The sequence below is a fragment of the Hipposideros armiger genome, unplaced genomic scaffold (assembly GCF_001890085.2).
Source record: "Hipposideros armiger isolate ML-2016 unplaced genomic scaffold, ASM189008v1 scaffold_17, whole genome shotgun sequence".
In the NCBI taxonomy this organism is placed as follows: Eukaryota; Metazoa; Chordata; class Mammalia; order Chiroptera; family Hipposideridae; genus Hipposideros; species Hipposideros armiger.
The window spans coordinates 2,279,916-2,298,375 of record NW_017731367.1 but is presented as its reverse complement, the minus strand read 5'-3'; the positions used below and the strand labels follow the sequence as shown (position 1 = coordinate 2,298,375).

General features: G+C 52.9%; 1 protein-coding gene across 2 annotated transcripts in view; it reads right to left on the bottom strand.

Moving 5' to 3' along the window:
• Positions 1–18,460, bottom strand: part of SAG (S-antigen visual arrestin) — a 30,351-nt gene that overhangs the window by 3,499 nt on the left and 8,392 nt on the right. The window contains exons 6-15 of one of the 2 annotated variants that reach the window (XM_019629202.1): positions 16,666–16,859; positions 15,023–15,082; positions 12,828–12,904; positions 11,779–11,914; positions 9,875–9,959; positions 7,908–7,980; positions 5,344–5,481; positions 2,886–2,963; positions 1,759–1,782; positions 129–184 (exon numbers count right to left, since the gene is read on the bottom strand). In XM_019629202.1, the coding sequence (XP_019484747.1) occupies positions 129–184; positions 1,759–1,782; positions 2,886–2,963; positions 5,344–5,481; positions 7,908–7,980; positions 9,875–9,959; positions 11,779–11,914; positions 12,828–12,904; positions 15,023–15,082; positions 16,666–16,859 (921 nt within the window). The other variant, XM_019629211.1, reaches the window with a different exon arrangement.

Here is an 18,460-nt window from a genome sequence, read left to right as displayed (position 1 = left end):
CTGGCGCCTTGAGGATGACATGGCCACACCCACGCTCACAGGTGTAGTCAGGAGAGACTAACACTGAACGCGTAATCAATCTGCACGTAGTAAGTGACGAGAGAAAGCCAGAGCAACGCGGGACTGACCTGGGTCCTCGGGCTGGGGGTGCATTAGGCGGAATGGTACCTCAGTGGCCACTTCACTAGGAAAAAAGGAGAATGCAGATTGGTAAGAACACACACACAACTGTAAAGCGCACAGGGTTCAGTGAGATCCAAAAGAAACCAGAAAGCAGGAAGTGGTCGAGTGGGAATTTTACATGTATTCCCTGGAATGTGTCCAGAAACCTCACTTTCGCATGGCCGAGGCAGCTGGGGTTTTTAGGGTCCTTTCCTCTTGGCCATTAGTTTCAGTGACATGATATCGTGGTAGACGGCAGGTGGACAGAAGATAGTTTTGAAAGCTATCCTTTGCACCACAATTTTTTCTGTTAAACCTAGGTAAGGCTGGTGCGCCGGGGACCAGGCACACCATCTCTTGCTAGAGAGCAGGACAGAGATGCACAGAGTCTACCAAATTCCAGAAGCTACAGGGCTTGGGGGTGACTTGGAATTTATACAAAAGGACGGAAGGAAAGGAGCCAGGAAGGCAAGTGGAAGGGAAATCTGGAGAAAGGAAGAAGGGAAAGATAGGTGTGTGTGTGTGTGTGTGTGTGTGTGTGTGTGTGTGTGTGTGTGTGTGTGTGTGTGTAAATAAGGGTTACTCCTTGCTTCACCCAGGACCCACCCACTCCTGCCCCGGGGTTACTGCACTGGTCAAAGCACATCTGTTTACAAGGCTGCTCTCATCAGACCCCAGGGTAGACGGGGTCTAGGAGGAGAGACACACCCAGAGCTCCATGCAAGGGACGGAGACGATAAGGGCCGGGGTGAAGAAGTAGGTAAGGTCAGTGCCTGCCCCCAGCATGTCGCACCTGCCGCCTCTTCGTGCATGATGTAAAAGGTAGCTGTCACTGTGCACAACAGGCAATAGGTGGAAATGACCCAAATGTCCATCAATAGAAGAATGGAGAAACAAAACGTGGTCTGGCCACACCATGGACTATGACTCAGCCATAAAAAGGAGTGAAGTACCGACACACGCTACTGCACGGATGGTGCTTGACAACATGCTAAGTGAAAGAAGCCAGACAGTAAAGGACGAATACTGTCTGATGCCATTTACGTGAGAGGTCCAGGGTAGGCAAACCTATAGAGGCAGACCGGTGTTGCCAGGGACTAAGGAGAGGGGAGAACGGGAGAGAGGGCCTCATAGGTACAGTTTTCTTTTGGGGGTGGTAAAAGTGTACAGGAGCTAGAGTGGTGACGGTTATACACCACCGTAAACTACTCGGCGCCACTGAACTGCACACTTTCAAATGGTTAAAATGATAAACTTCATGTTATGCATATCTTACCAAACACACACACATACACACACACACACACACACACGTACATACAGGCAGCTGCATGAGGTGTGTGTGTGTGTGTGTGTGTGTGTGTGTGTGTGTGTGTGTGTCTGTGTCCTTGCCCCATTGTGTGTGCAGGCCCCGTTGTGGTTTCTAAGAAAATTCCCGGCCTCACAGCTGTTCACCAAAAGGCAGTGGGCAGCGTTTCATTAGAGTTCTGAGCATAGCTGCCAGGAAACCAGATTTCAGTGTTACCATTGTGAAGCCCAGGTATGTGCCCTTGACATCCTGGGAATCAAGCAGAGAAGGAAGGAGATGAGGCTTACCTAGAGGTGAGCTCTCCCAGAAAGCTAGGGATGAAAGCAGACAGGGCTGTGATGACTGCCCACATTGGTATAACAACATGGCCCTACTCCCCATTACTCAGAGGCGGGACACGTCCCAGTCATGGCCTTCACCCACGACTCCAGGATCTTTACATCCCTTAATATTCAACCCAACGACTCCTCTCCACTTGCAATTTCATCTCTTCCTCAAATGGATTAGTTAAAAAGAGGAGTCGCTTAGGTCAAGCCTTGCTGTTTGAGACTAAAACCACAGACCGGAATTTCTCTCTTGGCCACAAAGGTCATTGTGAAATGCCTGGTATTCACTTATCTTGACCGCTGGAAGGAACGCTACCCGAGAAAATGAAAGAAAACACTGCACACTTTGAACAACAACAAATACAAACACTGTGTTAAACAAAATTGGCAGAATCAACCCCTGTTCTACTCTGTTGTCCCAACTAAAATTCAGGGAGCTCTTTATCTACTCATAAATTATGGAATACACACCTGGGCTTGCCTTTGGTGGCTGAAATGCCCCAGGCTCATCAAAGTGAGAGGCCAGAGCCTTTCACAATGGAATTTGAAAAGGAAAATGAGAGTTCAGATTTTCCCCTTTTGATAAGGTTTTAAAAATGGAAGAAATTCATTTCATAAATAAATGGAAAGCCGTTTCCTCCAAACTCGGAGCTATCTGTGCTCTTGTAGGAAAAGGAAACTCCCGAATCCTGTAATTACACATTGGAAGGAAAAGAAAGGTCTCCGCATTGTGGATGGATGCCTCCCTGAGATCTACCGAGCGTTCACCTGACAGCCGCCATTCTTGTCTGAAGTCCAGTCCAACACGGAACTGATTTCCCTTTTTGCATGTCATCGTCCATGTGAGCACATGCACACCCCCTCTTGTCAGGTGGCACTAATTGGGCACATATTTTGTCATCTGCTTCTCTACCTTTTCCACGTGCTGGCCTGCCAGGCTGAATCGTGAAACCAGACAAATCAGTCTCTCCGAAGCTCTACTTGGTAATCAGTAGGATTTGTGGGCCTTCCCTTGCTTTGTCTCCCAGTCATTCAGGAAGGAAACAGCTGGCCGAAGGCAGACAGCACAGTGGAACTTGCACACTCACCCAGACACCGTGAGCTTCACCTTGATCTGGTAAGACACCAGGATCCCCAGGACCATCCGGTCTATGCCCTCCTTTATGCTGCTCAAACAGAAAGGAAAAACAGAGGCGTGAAGGGGAGCCGGGAAAGCAACGGCTGCATGAACCAACCCCTCATCTCACTGCAGGCACGGCATCACAGGAGTATCTGCTCCAGGAACTGGTGGACTCCACCAAGCTGTCCAAGTTCTAGAACTTTCCATACTCAGGTCAGGGGAGGGGTCCCTTTCCTGCATTGTAGCTTAGCATTTCCCCTCTTGAAGTTCAGAGGGCAGGATGTGCTTCCTGGTTCTCCCCGCTCTGCCTCCATTGATGTTCATCCCCCTGCTTATCAGCCAGAAACGCTGTCCTCCTTGGCCCCTCCCCCTGCCCTACCGGCCATCCCCACCAGCCGGCCACCGAGTCCTCCACTGGCTTCTCCTACTGGGGTTATCTCAGTAACTTACCTCCCACATGCCAGACTCCTTCCCTGAGCTCTCTGCGACTCCGCCGCCAGAGAGCTCTTCCAGGGCGAAGCCTTAGCGCGCCAGGCAGGCAACCCATGACCTGGCCTTTGTCTGCCTTTGCCACCTCATACCCTGCTGTGCCCCAGTGTCCCCCATGTGCCAGCCTTGCCAGATACAAACCTGCTGCGGAATGCTCTCCTCCCCAGCTCCTCCTCTGTCCCCCAAGACCTCAAGTTGAAGTTGACCCTCCTTTGTGAAGCCCCCTGGACACGAGCCTGGCAGCACGGTCTCCCTCCTTCGTGCTGTTACCCTGCATCCCTGGCACCCAGCATCGTGTTGCAGTGAATGAATGTGGCGTGTGAGGCCATCGGATGTGCCCCAAAGAGAGTGCACGCTAACTGTCCTCGACAGAAACTTCAATCCAGATCCCACCAGCATCACAGTTCCTACCGACAGGCACCAGGCTGGGCATCTGAACACATGATTATCTCCTGTGACCCAATGTGGGGACGTACGTATTTCAGGACGTCCAATAACAGGAATGAAGGTATAAAAACATCATGAAACAATAGCTAAGACCGTGTGAATGATGATAGACAACATGGCCGAGAGAACTGAAGGCTTGAGGCAAAAGGCAGAGCGGGGTGTAACGACAGGTCTGAGAAGCTGCTGAGAGGGAACGCGGAGACTCTGGGCCTGGAGGAGACACCCAGCCCAGGCAGCCTCCCGGTGGTGGGCACCTCGGACATTGCTTCCAGAGCCACAATGCCCCCCTTAAGCCCCACAGGCTCCTGGGTGCCTGGAGTCCCCTGAAGAGTACAAAATGCCTTTATCTGGAACCTTGGGATGTGGCCAAGCTCTTGTGGAGAGAGGTTGCCACCAAAGGGTAAAAGGGGGAGCAAGGCTGAGGCCCCACCCTTTGCTGGGATTGGCTCTGAGGCCCCGCCCTTTGCTGGGATTGACTCTGAGGCCCCACCCTTTGCTGGGATTGACTCTGAGGCCCCACCCTCTGCTGGGATTGGCTCTCTCCCTTGAACTGAATGGGCAGAACAGCTGGGGAAGAAAATGTGCTTGGTCTCATGCCTGAGAACACCCTGCACGCTTTCTCCCTGCCCTCTTCCTTAGATGGGAGGGTCTCCCTCTCTCTCTCTCTCTCTCTCTCTCTCTCTCTCTCTCTCTGTGTCTCTGTCTCTGTCTCTCTCTCTCATCTTCCCCTCTCTCTCTCATACACACAGGCTAGTTAATCCCGGTTCTGCTGCGGTTGCCACTTTCTAGGGCCCTGGAAGCAGCCCTGAAGTTGGGTGTGAAACGAAGGGCTCAAGATTAGGAGTGGGCTTTGCTACTAACTGGCCAGGTGACCTTTGGACGAACCTCTCATTCTGGCTGAACTTCAAGTCTTTATCCATAAAATGAGTACAAATTCACCTTCCTCACTAAAGTGTGGAGAGATTTATGTGTTCATAAAATGCTCTATAAACCATGAAACGTTTTCACAGATGCAGCGTGCCACTGTTGATGCCATGATTACGCCCTTGAATAAGCTGACCCAGGGTGTCGGCCTCCCTTTTCTCTCCCCCGGAGCGTCACAAATGTGCTTTAGAATCTAACACACCAAGCTGTCAAGTTATCCTTGGAAAATCCTTTGACTCCCACGATCCTGCTTTCTGTTCCCCACTGCTCATCTCCCCACCACATTTTACATGGATCGCCTCACATAATCCTTATAACCTCTATGAGAAGGCATTCTCGGCACCCCCACTTTACAGATGGGAAAACTGAGGTTCTCAGACAGCTCGAGTAATTTGCCCAGGGTGGCCCAGATGGTAAGCCGTGGAGCTGGGGTCTGGCGCAAGCTGTCTCCAGAGCTCACAGCTGTAACCGCCCAGGGGAGGGAGGGGGGTCCCTGCCTGAGAGCCCAGAGGGTGAGACGAGAAGGGGGAGCAGAGCAGGGCCACCCCTGAGCTGTGAGGACGCACATGGTGCTGGAGGCAAGATTCGTGTCCTCGTGTTTGATCTTCCCATCCAGGGCAATGCCCCTCCTTTCGCGGTTGTTGGCCAACAAGGGCACCAGCGTCAGCGTCGTGGTCAGGGTGCTGCTCGGCGGCACTCTTTCTCTGCAGGAAGAAAATCAGAGAGGAGATCTGGCTAATTGCTTTTATGGCCATAAAGCCGTCATTGACCCCAAAAGACCCCATCTGCCATCAAGCAGTTTCCAGAATCCGAGTTCCCTGAGACGCACTGGAAAGACAGGAGAGTATTACTGAATCTCAGAGCAGGCTGCCAGCAACATTAGGACGTTTCTGCAAGTCCCTCAGCCTGCTTTAATCACTGAACTTCTAGAATGTTCTGTGGGGTAACATGAGACTGACTGACCCAAGGGTCAGGGATCACACTCAGTCTCCTCCATGGGCTGCAGGGCCACGTGACCAGTGCCAGCAACAAGCCCAGGCTGGAAGTCGCCTGTCACCCAAAACTGTCACTGTGAGGGGGATCAGTGTATCCCCAGGGTGGTGGGCTGTTGAGGGGGCGAGACAGGGTCTTTATATACAGACTGAGCTGGCTTGGGTTCAGAGCGGCCTACCCTCTTTCTCTCCCAGGATCTTCTCCATCGATAGATGGGGGTGTTTGTGTGTGGGGGGGTGTTCCCCAGCATCTGATCTGACAGAGGCAGGGGACCCATGCCTGGGATGGAGCAGCATGGGCTTCTCCAGGTCAGGCGGCTTCCCGGCTCCCTGAGCAGCGGCTGAGGCTGGAGAGCTGGCTCTGTTTCTCACCCACGTGAGAACTTGACACCAGGCCTGCCTCGCGCCTCATCCCCACCAACCCTATGGCCGAGGAGGGGCTCTCAGGATCTCCACTGTGCAACCGGGTAAGTGTCCCCACGGTCACACAGCCACACATTCTCTCTGACTGCAGAGCCCAGGGGAACCAGCAGCTGTGTCAAGGCTCCCTGCACACTCTCCATCCCTGTACCGGCCAGAAGGCAAGGCATGGCGCTGAAAACATGGCCCAGGAGCCGGCCTCAGGGTCCTTTCCTCAGCTGGCTCCAACACAGGCTGGAAGTCTGAACTTCTACCCTTAGAAGGGTTTCCCTATTTGAGCCCCCGGGGAGTTTTAGCAGCCCGGCTTCTCCCACCTCCAGGGTACACAGGAGGCTGCTGGGCGTGCTCATTACAGAATTCTGCTGGAGCCCAAGGTGGCCCACACCTCTCCCTTGGGCCCTGGTGGAACCTCTATGAATGAGCTTGGTTTGGGTAGCAGAATGACAAAAGCAGAAATTGCACTTATATAAAGGTGATGTTAGCAGGAAGGGGATGGCCTTTCGTGCAGCCGGGACGGCCACTTCCCAGCACCTTCACGATCTGGGACTGGGTGCTCGGCAGCAGCTCGGGAGTCAGGTCTGAACTGGTTCTGAGGAGGCCCACACATCAGAGCCCCAGGAGCCCTAAGGCTTTGGGGACAATGGCTTATGCTCTGCAGCCTTCTGAGTGGCCTCTGGTCTGAGACCCGCTAGCATGATCCTGTCCAGGTTTCAGTCTCCCTGCCACCCTTGGGATGGACCCTAGAATGACTCCCAGCTTCTTGGGAATCATTTGGTCTAAAATGCACCCAAGAACTAAAAAGAGAACCAGATAATGGGGTGTATTAGGGGAAAACTCAGCCAAGGACCATTCTTTATCACGGTATAATAAGAGAAAAGGTGAGCCAGGAAGCTCCCAGGACACAAGGATGTACAAGGATGCCCCCTAAAAGAGGCCCTAGGCCTGGCACCAAGGAGGCAGTCAGTGAGCTGTGTGTCTTTCCTGCCCCTCTCCCCTCTAGATCTGTATCTGAACTTAAATCTGGCTCTGCTTTGTGTAATAGTCTATCCAAAGTTGCCTTTTAAATATTATGTAATATTATCTTGCTGAATCACTTTGTCTTTCCTCACCACCCCCTTCCTCTAACCATGTTAATATTTTTTACATACAATGGCACTTAGAACATGCCAGCTAGACAAACACCTTCCCAGGGATCCTCTGTGTGTGTGTGGGGGGGTGTAACCCCCAGAAGCCTGTGTGTCTAATGAATCTATCTGACTGCCGAGCACAAAGCAGAAGTGGGCAGGTCTTTCACTCTCCCACGAAGAAGCCATCGTGGGATTCTCATTTGGTTTTGATTCTAATAAAGGGAGAGAAATCATTCAGGACAACGGGCTGAGAATTACAAAAGCGCAGCTAATCCGGTTGTCATTGGTATAGATTTTCAAATTGAGAGGAAGGGCAGAAAGGTCCAGCTGTTCCACTGTGACCTCTCCACCCTCGTTTCTGTCCTCTCCACCATGCCTCCCGTCCCTGAGCTCTCAGGACTCTTGGGGGGGGTGAATGTGGGGGAGATGCTAGCTTTCTCTGCAGATCCTTGAAGTGAGAAAAGGGGAAGGAAGGCGATGGCTGGAGAGCTGGCTGAACATTCCACTTCTCTCGTCAGGATGAACAAAAAAGGGGAACTTGACAAAGAAGCCTCAGCCCCCCAGGAAGTAGAAACCCAGCCAGTTACTCACTGTGCTTCCTCCGCGGCCACCGGCTTGACGTAATAGTCACTCGAGTAGAGAACCACATTGGCCACTTGTTCGACTGCAAAAGAAGGACAGGGGTGGGTGATTCATGTGAGGTCCACACACGCGCCTGGTGCCACCTGGCTTTCTGGGCATGCGGTGGGTCCTCCCTTTTAATGACCATCTGAGGGTGCTTCTCAGGTTTGCCTTTCTCAGCTCAGAGCATAAAGGCTGAGATTTCTGAGGCTACTTCTGTTCACCGATAACCTGCTCTGTGTCAATGCCCACCCACGAGCCAGTCTCCTAAAACTGCACCTCTTGAGAGGCCTTGTCTCTGCTGTGCCCATGGTATGTCCCTCCAGCACCCCAGAACACACCACTTGTTCTCTTTCTCCAAACCCGCCCCCTTTTTATTCTCTGTTTTATTGAATGAGCATCTCCTTCTGGGTGTCCAAGCCATAAACCACCTGCAGGCAGCACAGGATGGAAACAGGAAGGCGAGCTCTAGGTTCAGATCCCTTGGCTGTCAGCTGTGGGGTGAGTCACTTAGCTCCTCTAAGCCTCAATCTCCCCGTCAGCAAAATGGGGGTGATAATTGCATCTAACTCATATGGGTGTTGTGATGATTAAGAAGATGATTTTTAATCTCCATTAAAATCAGATTTGAGAATTGAGAGAGATACTTTGGGGGAAGCGCTTGGCACAGTGCCCAGCCAAGAGAAAGCTGTTAACATCTTGCTTCAGAAAACTCGACAGCTTCTCTCCAAAATCAACGGCTTTGATGTTAGGATTCATACAACTTTGAGGAATAATTTTAAATCAAAGTATCAAATGATACTTTCTCAACCCTGCTACTTTGTGGAACAATGTATTGGACACTACATACATCATGTTCCACAAATAAGCCAGGTCCTAGGAGGACTTAGAGGCATAAACCATAAAACTAAGCCAACATAAAACATAAAACAAAGCTGTAAATTAAGCATTCGTATTAGCATTAGGAAATATCTAGAATTCTTTAGTATGCATGCATCGAAATTCCTGACCCTTCTCTGTGATGGATGCGTGGGCAAAGAGGGCAGTGGAGTATGACACCTAGGGTGACCAGCCACCCTGGTCTGCCGGGACTGACCCCGTTTTAGCACAGAAAGCCCCCGGTGGCCTGGGATGGTCGGTCACCCTCACACACTAAGTCTGTCTTTGTCTTAGTCATAGAATGTTTGACTTAGACGTGAGCTTGGAGGTCTCCCTCCCAGGTCCTTCTATTGAGTCTTTTTGAAGTAGCCCACATAAGACCATCACAGATATAGGACCATGCCCTGCACTTCGATGCCCTTTGGGCAGAGCAAGCGTGCAGGAAGAGCCAGCAGAGGTGCTTCTCCTGCAGGGTTCTTGGGGCGTGGCCAGCAGTTAGGGGGAGTCAGCAGGGGCAGAGACAGGAGCGCTTTGCCGTTTACAAGCCTGTCCACGTGTGACCACCCTTAGTGCCTCACAGAGCCCAGGAGGGCAGCGCAGGGGCTGCTGTGGGTGCCCGTGGGATTCAGGGAGGATTGGCACAGCCCCAGCCCCGGGGACGCCCAGTGCTCTGGGCCAGTGCTCCCCCACACTGTGCTCAGCTGTCAACAGGGCTCATCACTGATCCGAGGAAGGAAACTCCTCTCCTGGCTTCCCCCTGAAATCTGGCACGGGGTCCCCTCCAGGGAGGCATGACATGGAAGATGGGAGCTCGCCTGTTGGGTTGTTGTCCCCAGACCAAAGACAGTCCTTCGCTGGGCACAGGGTTGTATGAGATGACACTGAAGGGCTTTCCTCCCTCAAGCTCCCGTCGTCCATGACAACAGAGACAAACAGGTGGTTCCAAGGACCCAGGAGGGCCTATCTGACCAGAGGAGAGACACCCCTTCCCCGGAAATAGAACCAGATGGAGGAATTCTAGAAGGCTCTACCCTCCAGCTTCCAGCAGAAGGTCCTACCAGATACTTTAATCTTCTTCACTGTCTTCTCTGTGTTGTTGGTCACGGTCACGGTCACAGGAATGGGCTCCCCATGGAAGTAGATCTGAAACAGCAGATAAACCAGAAAAGGGGACAGAGTGTGGCAGTGCCTTTCATCTCACAGCTCTCTAATGTCACCTCAGTCCCTTAACTATTAGGTTGTCGGAAAAGTGATGATGCATTTTTGCAACGAAAAACAGAAAAAATACGTCATGACTTTTCTGACAGCCCAATAGAATAAAAGTAGCTGCACTCCCATACTTTGAAGGAAGAGAAAGTGACAGCTACACGGTTCCTTTAGAGAAGGGTCCGGGGGCCGGCCGAGTGGCTCAGTTGGTTAAGAACTCGCTCAAGAGTTTGAGCTCTGAGCAACAGCGGTTCGATTCCCAGCCCAAGCTGAGCAGCCGCTGAGCTGCCAACAGGTAGCAGGATGGCTCAGCTTATAAAAAAAAAAAAATAGAGAAGGGTCTGAAACATGTTCTGCCCTGTCCGCGGGGTGCTGAGAAGGGTAATGGGGACCAACATGGAGTGGAGTGAGGGTGCTCCTGCCCAGAACGCCGGGGCCTGAGAGACACCGTGGCGTTTGCCCTGGGGTCTTCAGTGGGATCACAAGTTTATTTGGGGCAGGTGGTGCCCGTGTAACCTGGGCCCAGGTGGGCATGTCCTTGCACATATGTGCATGCACACACACACACACACACACACACACACACACACACACACATACACATGCATGGTCATCATGCACTCAGGCGGGCACACACCCACCTGCACACAGAGTGTTAGGTTCTTGCCAACAAGTTGCATGCCTCTTGGTGACCAGAGGGGCCAAAGACAGCCTTGGCTGGTGGTTCTTCACCTTTCTCCATTATGACATACCTCATAGGTGACATTCACATGAGACATGGCCAGCCCCTCCTGGTTTTCCAGGGAAGTAAACAGTTTGCCATACCACACCCATTGGTTCCACAGTAGTAAACTAGGCCCATGGGGCAGGAAGGGGCAAAGACAGCCCGGACTGGGGGTACGTGAAACCACCCCACCAGCCAGTCAGGACTGACATGAGTGGAACGCAAGCCAGTGTGACCCTATTCTAAAAGTCACCTCGGGGGGCTGGCCGAGTGGCTCAGTTGGTTAAGAGCTCGCTCAAGAGTTTGAGCTCTGAGCAACAGCGGTTCGAGTCCAGCCCGAGCTGAGCAGCCGCTGAGCTGCCAACAAGTAGCAGGATAGCTCAGCTAAAAAAAAGTCACCTTGGGCCGGCCGAGTGGTGCGTTGGTTAAGAACTGGCTTGGGAAGCCAGAGGGCCCCGGTTCGGATCCCACATATGAGGGCCAGTGACACTGCCCTCTACAGCTAAGATGCTGAACAACAGCTCAACCTGGAGCTGGGCTGCTGTGAGTCGCCGGTGACGGCGTAGGCTGCAGCCCCTGCTGCAGTGGGTTGCCATGGGCTAACGTGTGTAGCCAGCAGCCAGCGTGAGCAGCCAGCAGCCGCCGTGAGCGGCCGTCCAGAAGCCAGTGACTGATCTGCCTCACCCAGGAAGAATGCAATGATGGTTCCAACTTGGGCCAGTAAAGCAACATCCTCCACAACTAGACTGAAGAACAAAAGGACAGCAACTTGTCTGTTCCCCTTCCCCCAATTCCCCAGCACTGTTCCCATCCCCTCAATTCCCCAATAAAAATCTTTAAAAAAAATTAAAAATAAATAAATAAATAAAAGTCACCTCTACTAGCTGCAAATTATGAAAAAAAAAGGCAATCATTCTCAAACGTTGGTGCTTCAACTATCCCTAGAAACACACCCACAGCATTAGGGTGCCGGGGCGGGGCCTGTCACCCAGGCATCCTCACACGCAGGACACAGTGGCGCCTGTGGGTTACCTCTTTGCTGAGGAAGACTGTGAGGTGCAGGGGCTTGTTGGACATGAAGAACTGCCAGGCGGCCTCAGCTCGTGGCTGGGGGCCCATCTTAGACGGCGCGTGCTGCACCTTACGGATCAGTAAACGCACAGAGCTCCTGTGGACGAAAAGTCACACACAGCCCTGCACTAGCACCGGGCCCCTTCAGGACGGCCCCCAGGACCCTCTCCCTGATCCATCCTGGGACCCAACAAAGACACCAGGTGAACCTTAAGAGGGAGGGGCCCGAAGACCTGGTGTCAAGTCCTTTCTCTGCAACTTCACCTGCTGGGTGGTGTGGGGCCGGTCAGCTCTCCCGAGGGTCACTGTCACCCTTGGTTAGGACCCTGGGCCAGCCTCTGTGGGTGAAGCTGATGTGGGAACGTGTCTTGTGCTTTATGTGACATGCTGCAAATGTGTGTACTCTCATTGCTACGTATCATTGTCGCATCGATAGGTGTGTGTGCTGAGTATGAGGGCACACTGGGAAACCGTGTTCAGCTACGAGAAAAAAACTGAAGGCCAGGTCTGGGGGGACAGGAGAGACGGCGGTGTTGTTCAGTGGGGGCGGAGTTTCTGTTTGGGGTGATGGGACAGAGAGAGGAGACAGTGGTGTAACTATGGTTACACAACATAGTGAATGTACTTAATGCCACTGAATTGTACATGGGAAAATGGTGAAAATGGTAAACTTCATGTTATGTGTATTTTACCACAATAAAGAAATGACAAGAGAAGGAGGAAACTAAAGAAGGAACCTGGAGGCTTTCAGGGGCTCACATGAGCCCCTGGCGCTGCTAACTCCCATCATTTACTCTTGGTTCTTTTCCCCAAATGATCAGCCACTGACCGGCCCCCACCCCACCCTGTTTAGAGGTTCTGCCCTGACCCCCCAGAGCTGGGAAGGCCCCATCACCGTCCCGCGGCACGGTGGGAAGAGTTCTGCCACAGACACAAAGGGAGGGGCAGTTTCTTATCCCCACTCCTTGCCCCCCCGGAGCCCTCACCTAGTCCCACAACGACCCTCTCACCTCTTGGGAATTTTGTCCTCCTCGCCATCTGTACTGTCGGTGGCGAATGCTTTGACCTCGAAGTCCACCCCACAGCACTGCAGTGGCACAGAGCAGACAAGCGGTCAGCACCTCCCTTCTGGGGGTGGGTCATACCTCACAGGGCGGGGTTACCTGGTACCTTCTGTTTTTGTTTCAGTCTTACATACCCTTTCTAGGGTTCACCATTAACATGTCCTTACCCACCATCACCGGGCTTCCTTAGCCATGCTACCCCTTGCTTCCGGTCCCCCCACCCACTCCCATGTACACAGCTTCCTGCACAAGCCATGCCCTGCACCAGTCTACCCTGGGTACACTCTATTTCTTCTTCTTGAAATCAACGCTTCAGTCTCTCCCTCTCTCCCTCTCTCTCGTTTTCATATTTGACAAACTCCTAGGTATTCTCCAAGCCCCAGCTCAAAGGTCTTCTCAGCTGTGTGGCCCCAAGGCCCCCAGGCATGCGGACTCGCCCTCCCTGAGCTCTGATACCCTCTTCTCCTGAGATAGACAAAAGAGTGGCACTTTGGATGGCATGTGTCTCCCACTCTAACTTGGTGCCCTCGTCTTCCTCCATCTCTGCTGTCCACACCCATTTTCACCACCATGGTAAGAAGTAAAGTCTCTTGGGCCGGCTGAGTGGCACGATGGTTAAGAACTGGCTTGGGACACCAGAGGGCCCCGGTTCGGATCCCACGTATGAGGGCCAGTGACACTGTCCTCTACAGCTAAGATGCTGAACAACAGCTCGACCTGGAGCTGGGCTGCCGTGAGTTGCCGGCGACGGCGTAGGCTGCAGCCCCTGTGGCAGTGGGTTGCCATGGGCTACCGTGTGTAGCCAGCAGCCAGTGTGAGCGGCCAGCAGCCGCCATGAGTGGCCGTCCAGAAGCCGACAACTGATCTGCCTCACATGGGAAGAGCGCAATGATGGTGCCAACTTGGGCCAGTGAAGCAACGTCCTCCACAACTAGACTGAAGAACAAAAAAACGACAGCAACTTGTCTGTTCCCCTTCCCCCAATTCCCCAGCACTGTTCCCTTCCCCGCAATACCCCAATAAAAAAAAATAAAGAAGTAAAGTCTCTAATGTGGCCCAGCAAGCAGATAGGCATTTGAGAAACAGCTGCCAGGAAGTAACACAGGCTTTGCTGTGTGTGAGGCCCTCCGAGATTCCCCATTCTAGTCTGCGTCATTGCATTCCACTTTCCTTACGCGCCATGTCTGACCCAATGCACTGAGGACGCATACCTCTACCAGGGCAGGCACGACCCCGCATTGAAAATCCCTGCCCACTGGTCACTGCATCCCTGCACACCGCAGCTACTGACCTGCCCCTCTCTGTGTCAGCGGGCATCTTTTTCGCTCCCTCCCTCATGGATGCTGACACCAAGGATTCTTCAGCCTGCCTGTAACCCTGGGTCCTAGCACCTTTCGCTTTCTCTTCCTGTCCTCACCGCCCGCTTCCTTGCTTAGAGTTCCTGGCCCTCCACGGTCTCTCAGCCTGTTTGCTTCTCTGCCTGTTCGGAGCTCATGCTTGGCCAAGCCGGCCCCACTCTCAGTACAGTGGCCAGAGCGAGCCTTTGGAAACCTAAGTCAGAGCCTATAGTTCAGAGCCCGCCAGTGGTTCCCATCCCACTCAGACCAAGTCCAAGTCCCCACAGTGGTCTGCGAGGCCCCGCATGATCTGGCTGCACCTCGCACACCTGTCTGACCTGCTCCCGCCATTCCCCCCGCTGCTCCCGCTCCAGCACGCAGCCTCCTGGCTGCCCCAGCACACAGCACACATGGCGTCCCCTCCGCCTGGAAGGCTGTCCCCTAGGAGGACATGGGTCCTGCTTCTCCCTCTTAGAGAGGCCGCCCTTAAACAGCGTGAACGAGCACCCCCGCACCCCCAGACTCTCCTGTGCCTCTCAAGCCTCTTGCTCTCCACAGCGCCTGCCGCCCCTAGATCATTGTTATTGGCTTTTTGCCTGTTTCTCTCCCTTAACCTGGGAGACCCACGAGGGGAGGGAGTCTACTATTTTGTTCACCGGGTTGCTCAGGGTTAACACTTGCTGAAGACAAGTAATAGACTGTCTTTCTACTTTTGGTACATTTGACGTTTTCCATGGGAAAAGGCCATTTTTAAAAGTCGTTTGAAGGAACGAGTGAATCCACGGCCTTTCTTCTGGAACCTACCTTGCCCGTATCCTGCGGAGCTGGCTGCAACATGACTGAGCAGGGTAGGTAGTCAGGGAACTGTGGAAAGAAACGACAAATCATTTCCTTCAGAGGAGGGTATTCCACGTGTAATCTCTACTCGTCATACAAAACAACTGGAAAACGAAGATACGGAGCAAGCAAAACGGAAAAGACGTTCTCACATGCTTCTAAAACCCGGAAACATGTCGTGACATAAGCACCGAAGTGTCCTGTGTGCACCCAGCACACAAATATGGACGGAGAGCTGTGTTTTCCAGGAACAGGGCCAAATGATGTATGTGTCCTGTCATCTGGCTTGCTCGTGACACTAACCCCAGCCCTAACCCTTCAGGAGGCAGTACGGTGATGTCCACACCACGAGTCAGGGCTCCCCAGCACTGTTGTTAGGGCTTCTGCAAAACCACGTCTCATTTACCTAGCTCCCTTCGTTGGCCGGTCTTTACTTTTTTTGCCATTATCAGCAGTGCTGCAATAAATGCCCTTCTTCATCCGTGTCAGCACAGTTTTACTCAATTAACTCCACAGGCTACACGGCTACAAAGGGAATTGTCAGGTCAAAAATCACATTTTTGAGGTTTTGATACACGTTGACATGTCGTCTCCAAAAGGTTATGTCACTTCAAACGCCCAGTGCCAGTGCACGGGAGCACCCAAGCACGTGAAATTTTTTACAAGTGATTTTTAGAAAAGAGTTGTGGTAAAATATACGTAACATAAAACTCACCATCTTAAGTGTGCAGCTTGGTGGCATAAAGCACATTCACACTGGTCTGTACAAAGCTCCAACACCATCCCCAGAGCCTTCCTATCTCCCACAATGGAGCTCTGTCCCCATTACCCGCGGACTCCCCAGCCCTCCTACCCAGCCCCTGGGAACCTCCATTCTCCTTCTGTCTCATGGGTTGGAGTTCTCTAGGGACCTCATGTAAGCAGAATCACTGTTCTTTAGTGACTGGCTTCTCTCCTTATGTTCTCAAGGTTCGTCCATGTGGTAGCATGTGTCAGAATTTCCTTCCTTTTTAAGGCTGAACCATGTCACTTTGGAGGAGTATATAATCTTAAGACACACAACACGCTAGCGAAGAGAGTAGCGGCAGCTTTCCCCATCTTGAGTTCACACCAGGTCTCAGAGGCACACAGCTGTCCCGCGGGTGGCCAGGTTTCCCCAGGGGAGATGGGAGCTCGAGAGAGATGAAGCGATTGATCTGCGGTGACCCACGGAGCTGCAGACCAGGCTTATTTCACTAAGCTCGCCCGTCCGTAGGAAACACTTTTCTGTTTAGAACGTCTCAGGGCCAAACGAGGGGCACGTCTTTCTTTTTATAGATGAGCAAGTGAAGGAATAGCGCACGCATGTAATTAGGTGGTTGGATGAAGGGAAATATTTAAACCGTAGGTTCAAACGTTGCCTTCAAAGGCTGAGAGGCTATTTTCAAGGACTTTAAAAAAAGACAATCACAGCCCGTGCAATCTAGAATTTCCTCCAAGGGTGCAATTTGAAGGCCCACAAATGTGAAGTCATTCCTCTATCCCCTTTCCTTCGCTCCCAGTCACATTACAAGGTGCCGTGGCTGAAGGAACCAGGACAAGGGGAGTGCATGGGGACAGGGGTCACCCACCGTGAGCAGGAAGGGGTAGGTGTTGGCCCCCAGCTTCTTGATCAGGCTCTCTTGCAGTTTCGTGGGGGCACTGGCAGCCCCCACAGGTGGGAACACCTGGACCCGGGAGAAGTACAGGTCCCTGCGGAAGCTCAGGCCGATCACATCGATGTCTTCCTGGCCGTAGCGGAAGGCGCATGTCACAGAGACAAACACTGGATGGGAGACAAGAGAAGGATGGCTTGCCTGTCTGCTGAGGGAGCACGTGGCGACCGCGACACTGTTGGTGATGGCGTCCAGCCTTTGGCAGCTGGAGGGCGTGGGGTCTGAGAACCCTACGGTGCAGCCGGGCCACACACTTGTGGAGAAGAAGCACCTTGCCCCGGGTGTGTGTTCATTACCCTACACGGGCACGGCAGAGACTGGGAGGCACCTCCTATGAACCACATTATTTTGCCACCTGACCCCACGGCTTCCTCCGTCTCACCCCCAACCCCTCTTGACCCCCCAGCTTAGTGAGCTCAGGAGGCTTTTAAACAGTGCAGGTGGTTTAGGCTCTGAGGGCAGGATGCCTGGACGGAGCTGAGGGGGAGGGTAAGAAGCAGGGGGAACTGCCAGGGAGCCAAATGGGTCTGTGCCCGAGCGGGACACGGACGGACGGGCTGTGAGAGGAGCTAGGAGGGGCTTGTGGGCCAAGCGGGGAGATGACACCAACCCTGAGAGGAAGCCCTTCTTTTCTGCACTGCTCAGAAACAAGCATCCTCTGAATCACCACTTCTCAAAACTCAATTTGATTAAAAAGATGTAAATTGTGCCCCCAGTGGACCAAAAGAATTATAAGAACCTACACGTTGTAAGGGTGGACTACTGACACTTTCTTTAACGTGAGAAGTGAAACCACACGAAGCACATTCCTCTTGCACTTGAGGCATACGGAAGCGGTCCCCCAACTCCACGGAAGTTCCTGGCTGAGGATTCTGTCTGTGTCTGCCCCAGGGGGAACTGGCCCTCGCCGCTAAGCCCAGAAGAGACCCTGACCCCTGGCCTATCCCTCATCCGATGCTTGTTGGAAGGTGCCCAGAGACGGCCTGGCTTTATCCTGCTCGCCAGGCAGCACTTTCCCTCAGAGCAGGCGCCCCTCCCTGGCAAGGGGGAGGGTGATCAGGGCTCAGGCCAGCCCCCTCCAGGTGCCAGAGAGAAGCGAGGCACCTCGAGGAGGATGCAGACAGTAGAGGGGGCGAGTTCCAGGGGTACACCCAGGGCTAGGAGCAATTCCAGTGGTGGCCAGGAGCAACCACTCAAAAAGCATCATCAGGATGGAATTGAGTCCATGACAGTATCACAAGGATAATTCAAATCTATTTGAATTTAGCTTATGAATTGTTATTAGTGCCAAATTAACTGCCACACACATACCAACTGCCAGAGATCTTCAAGGGTGCTGTGATGCTGTGGTTCAGAGCCACCACAGTAAGCATCAAAACGAATTTGGCCTTCCAGAATGTTCCATTTCCTCCTTTTCCTTTAAACCCACCAAGGAGCCCTCTTGCGGTTGTTCCTGGCATAGAACTACATGACACGGGGACGCGTGCACAGCTGATGGAGCAGGCAGACCTAGGGCTCTGAGCTCTGCCCCTTCACTTATCCTGCCACCCCAGTCACGTGGCTTCCCTGAGTCCTCACCTTCATCTGAGAAATGGGGACAGTGAGCTCTGCTCTGCATAGGACCAGTGTCCTGAGGATGATACGAGGGAGTGTGGGTGAGGGGTTCCGGCAGCAAGCGGGTGTGCCGGAGCGTGCCAGCTGCCCCGCCCCT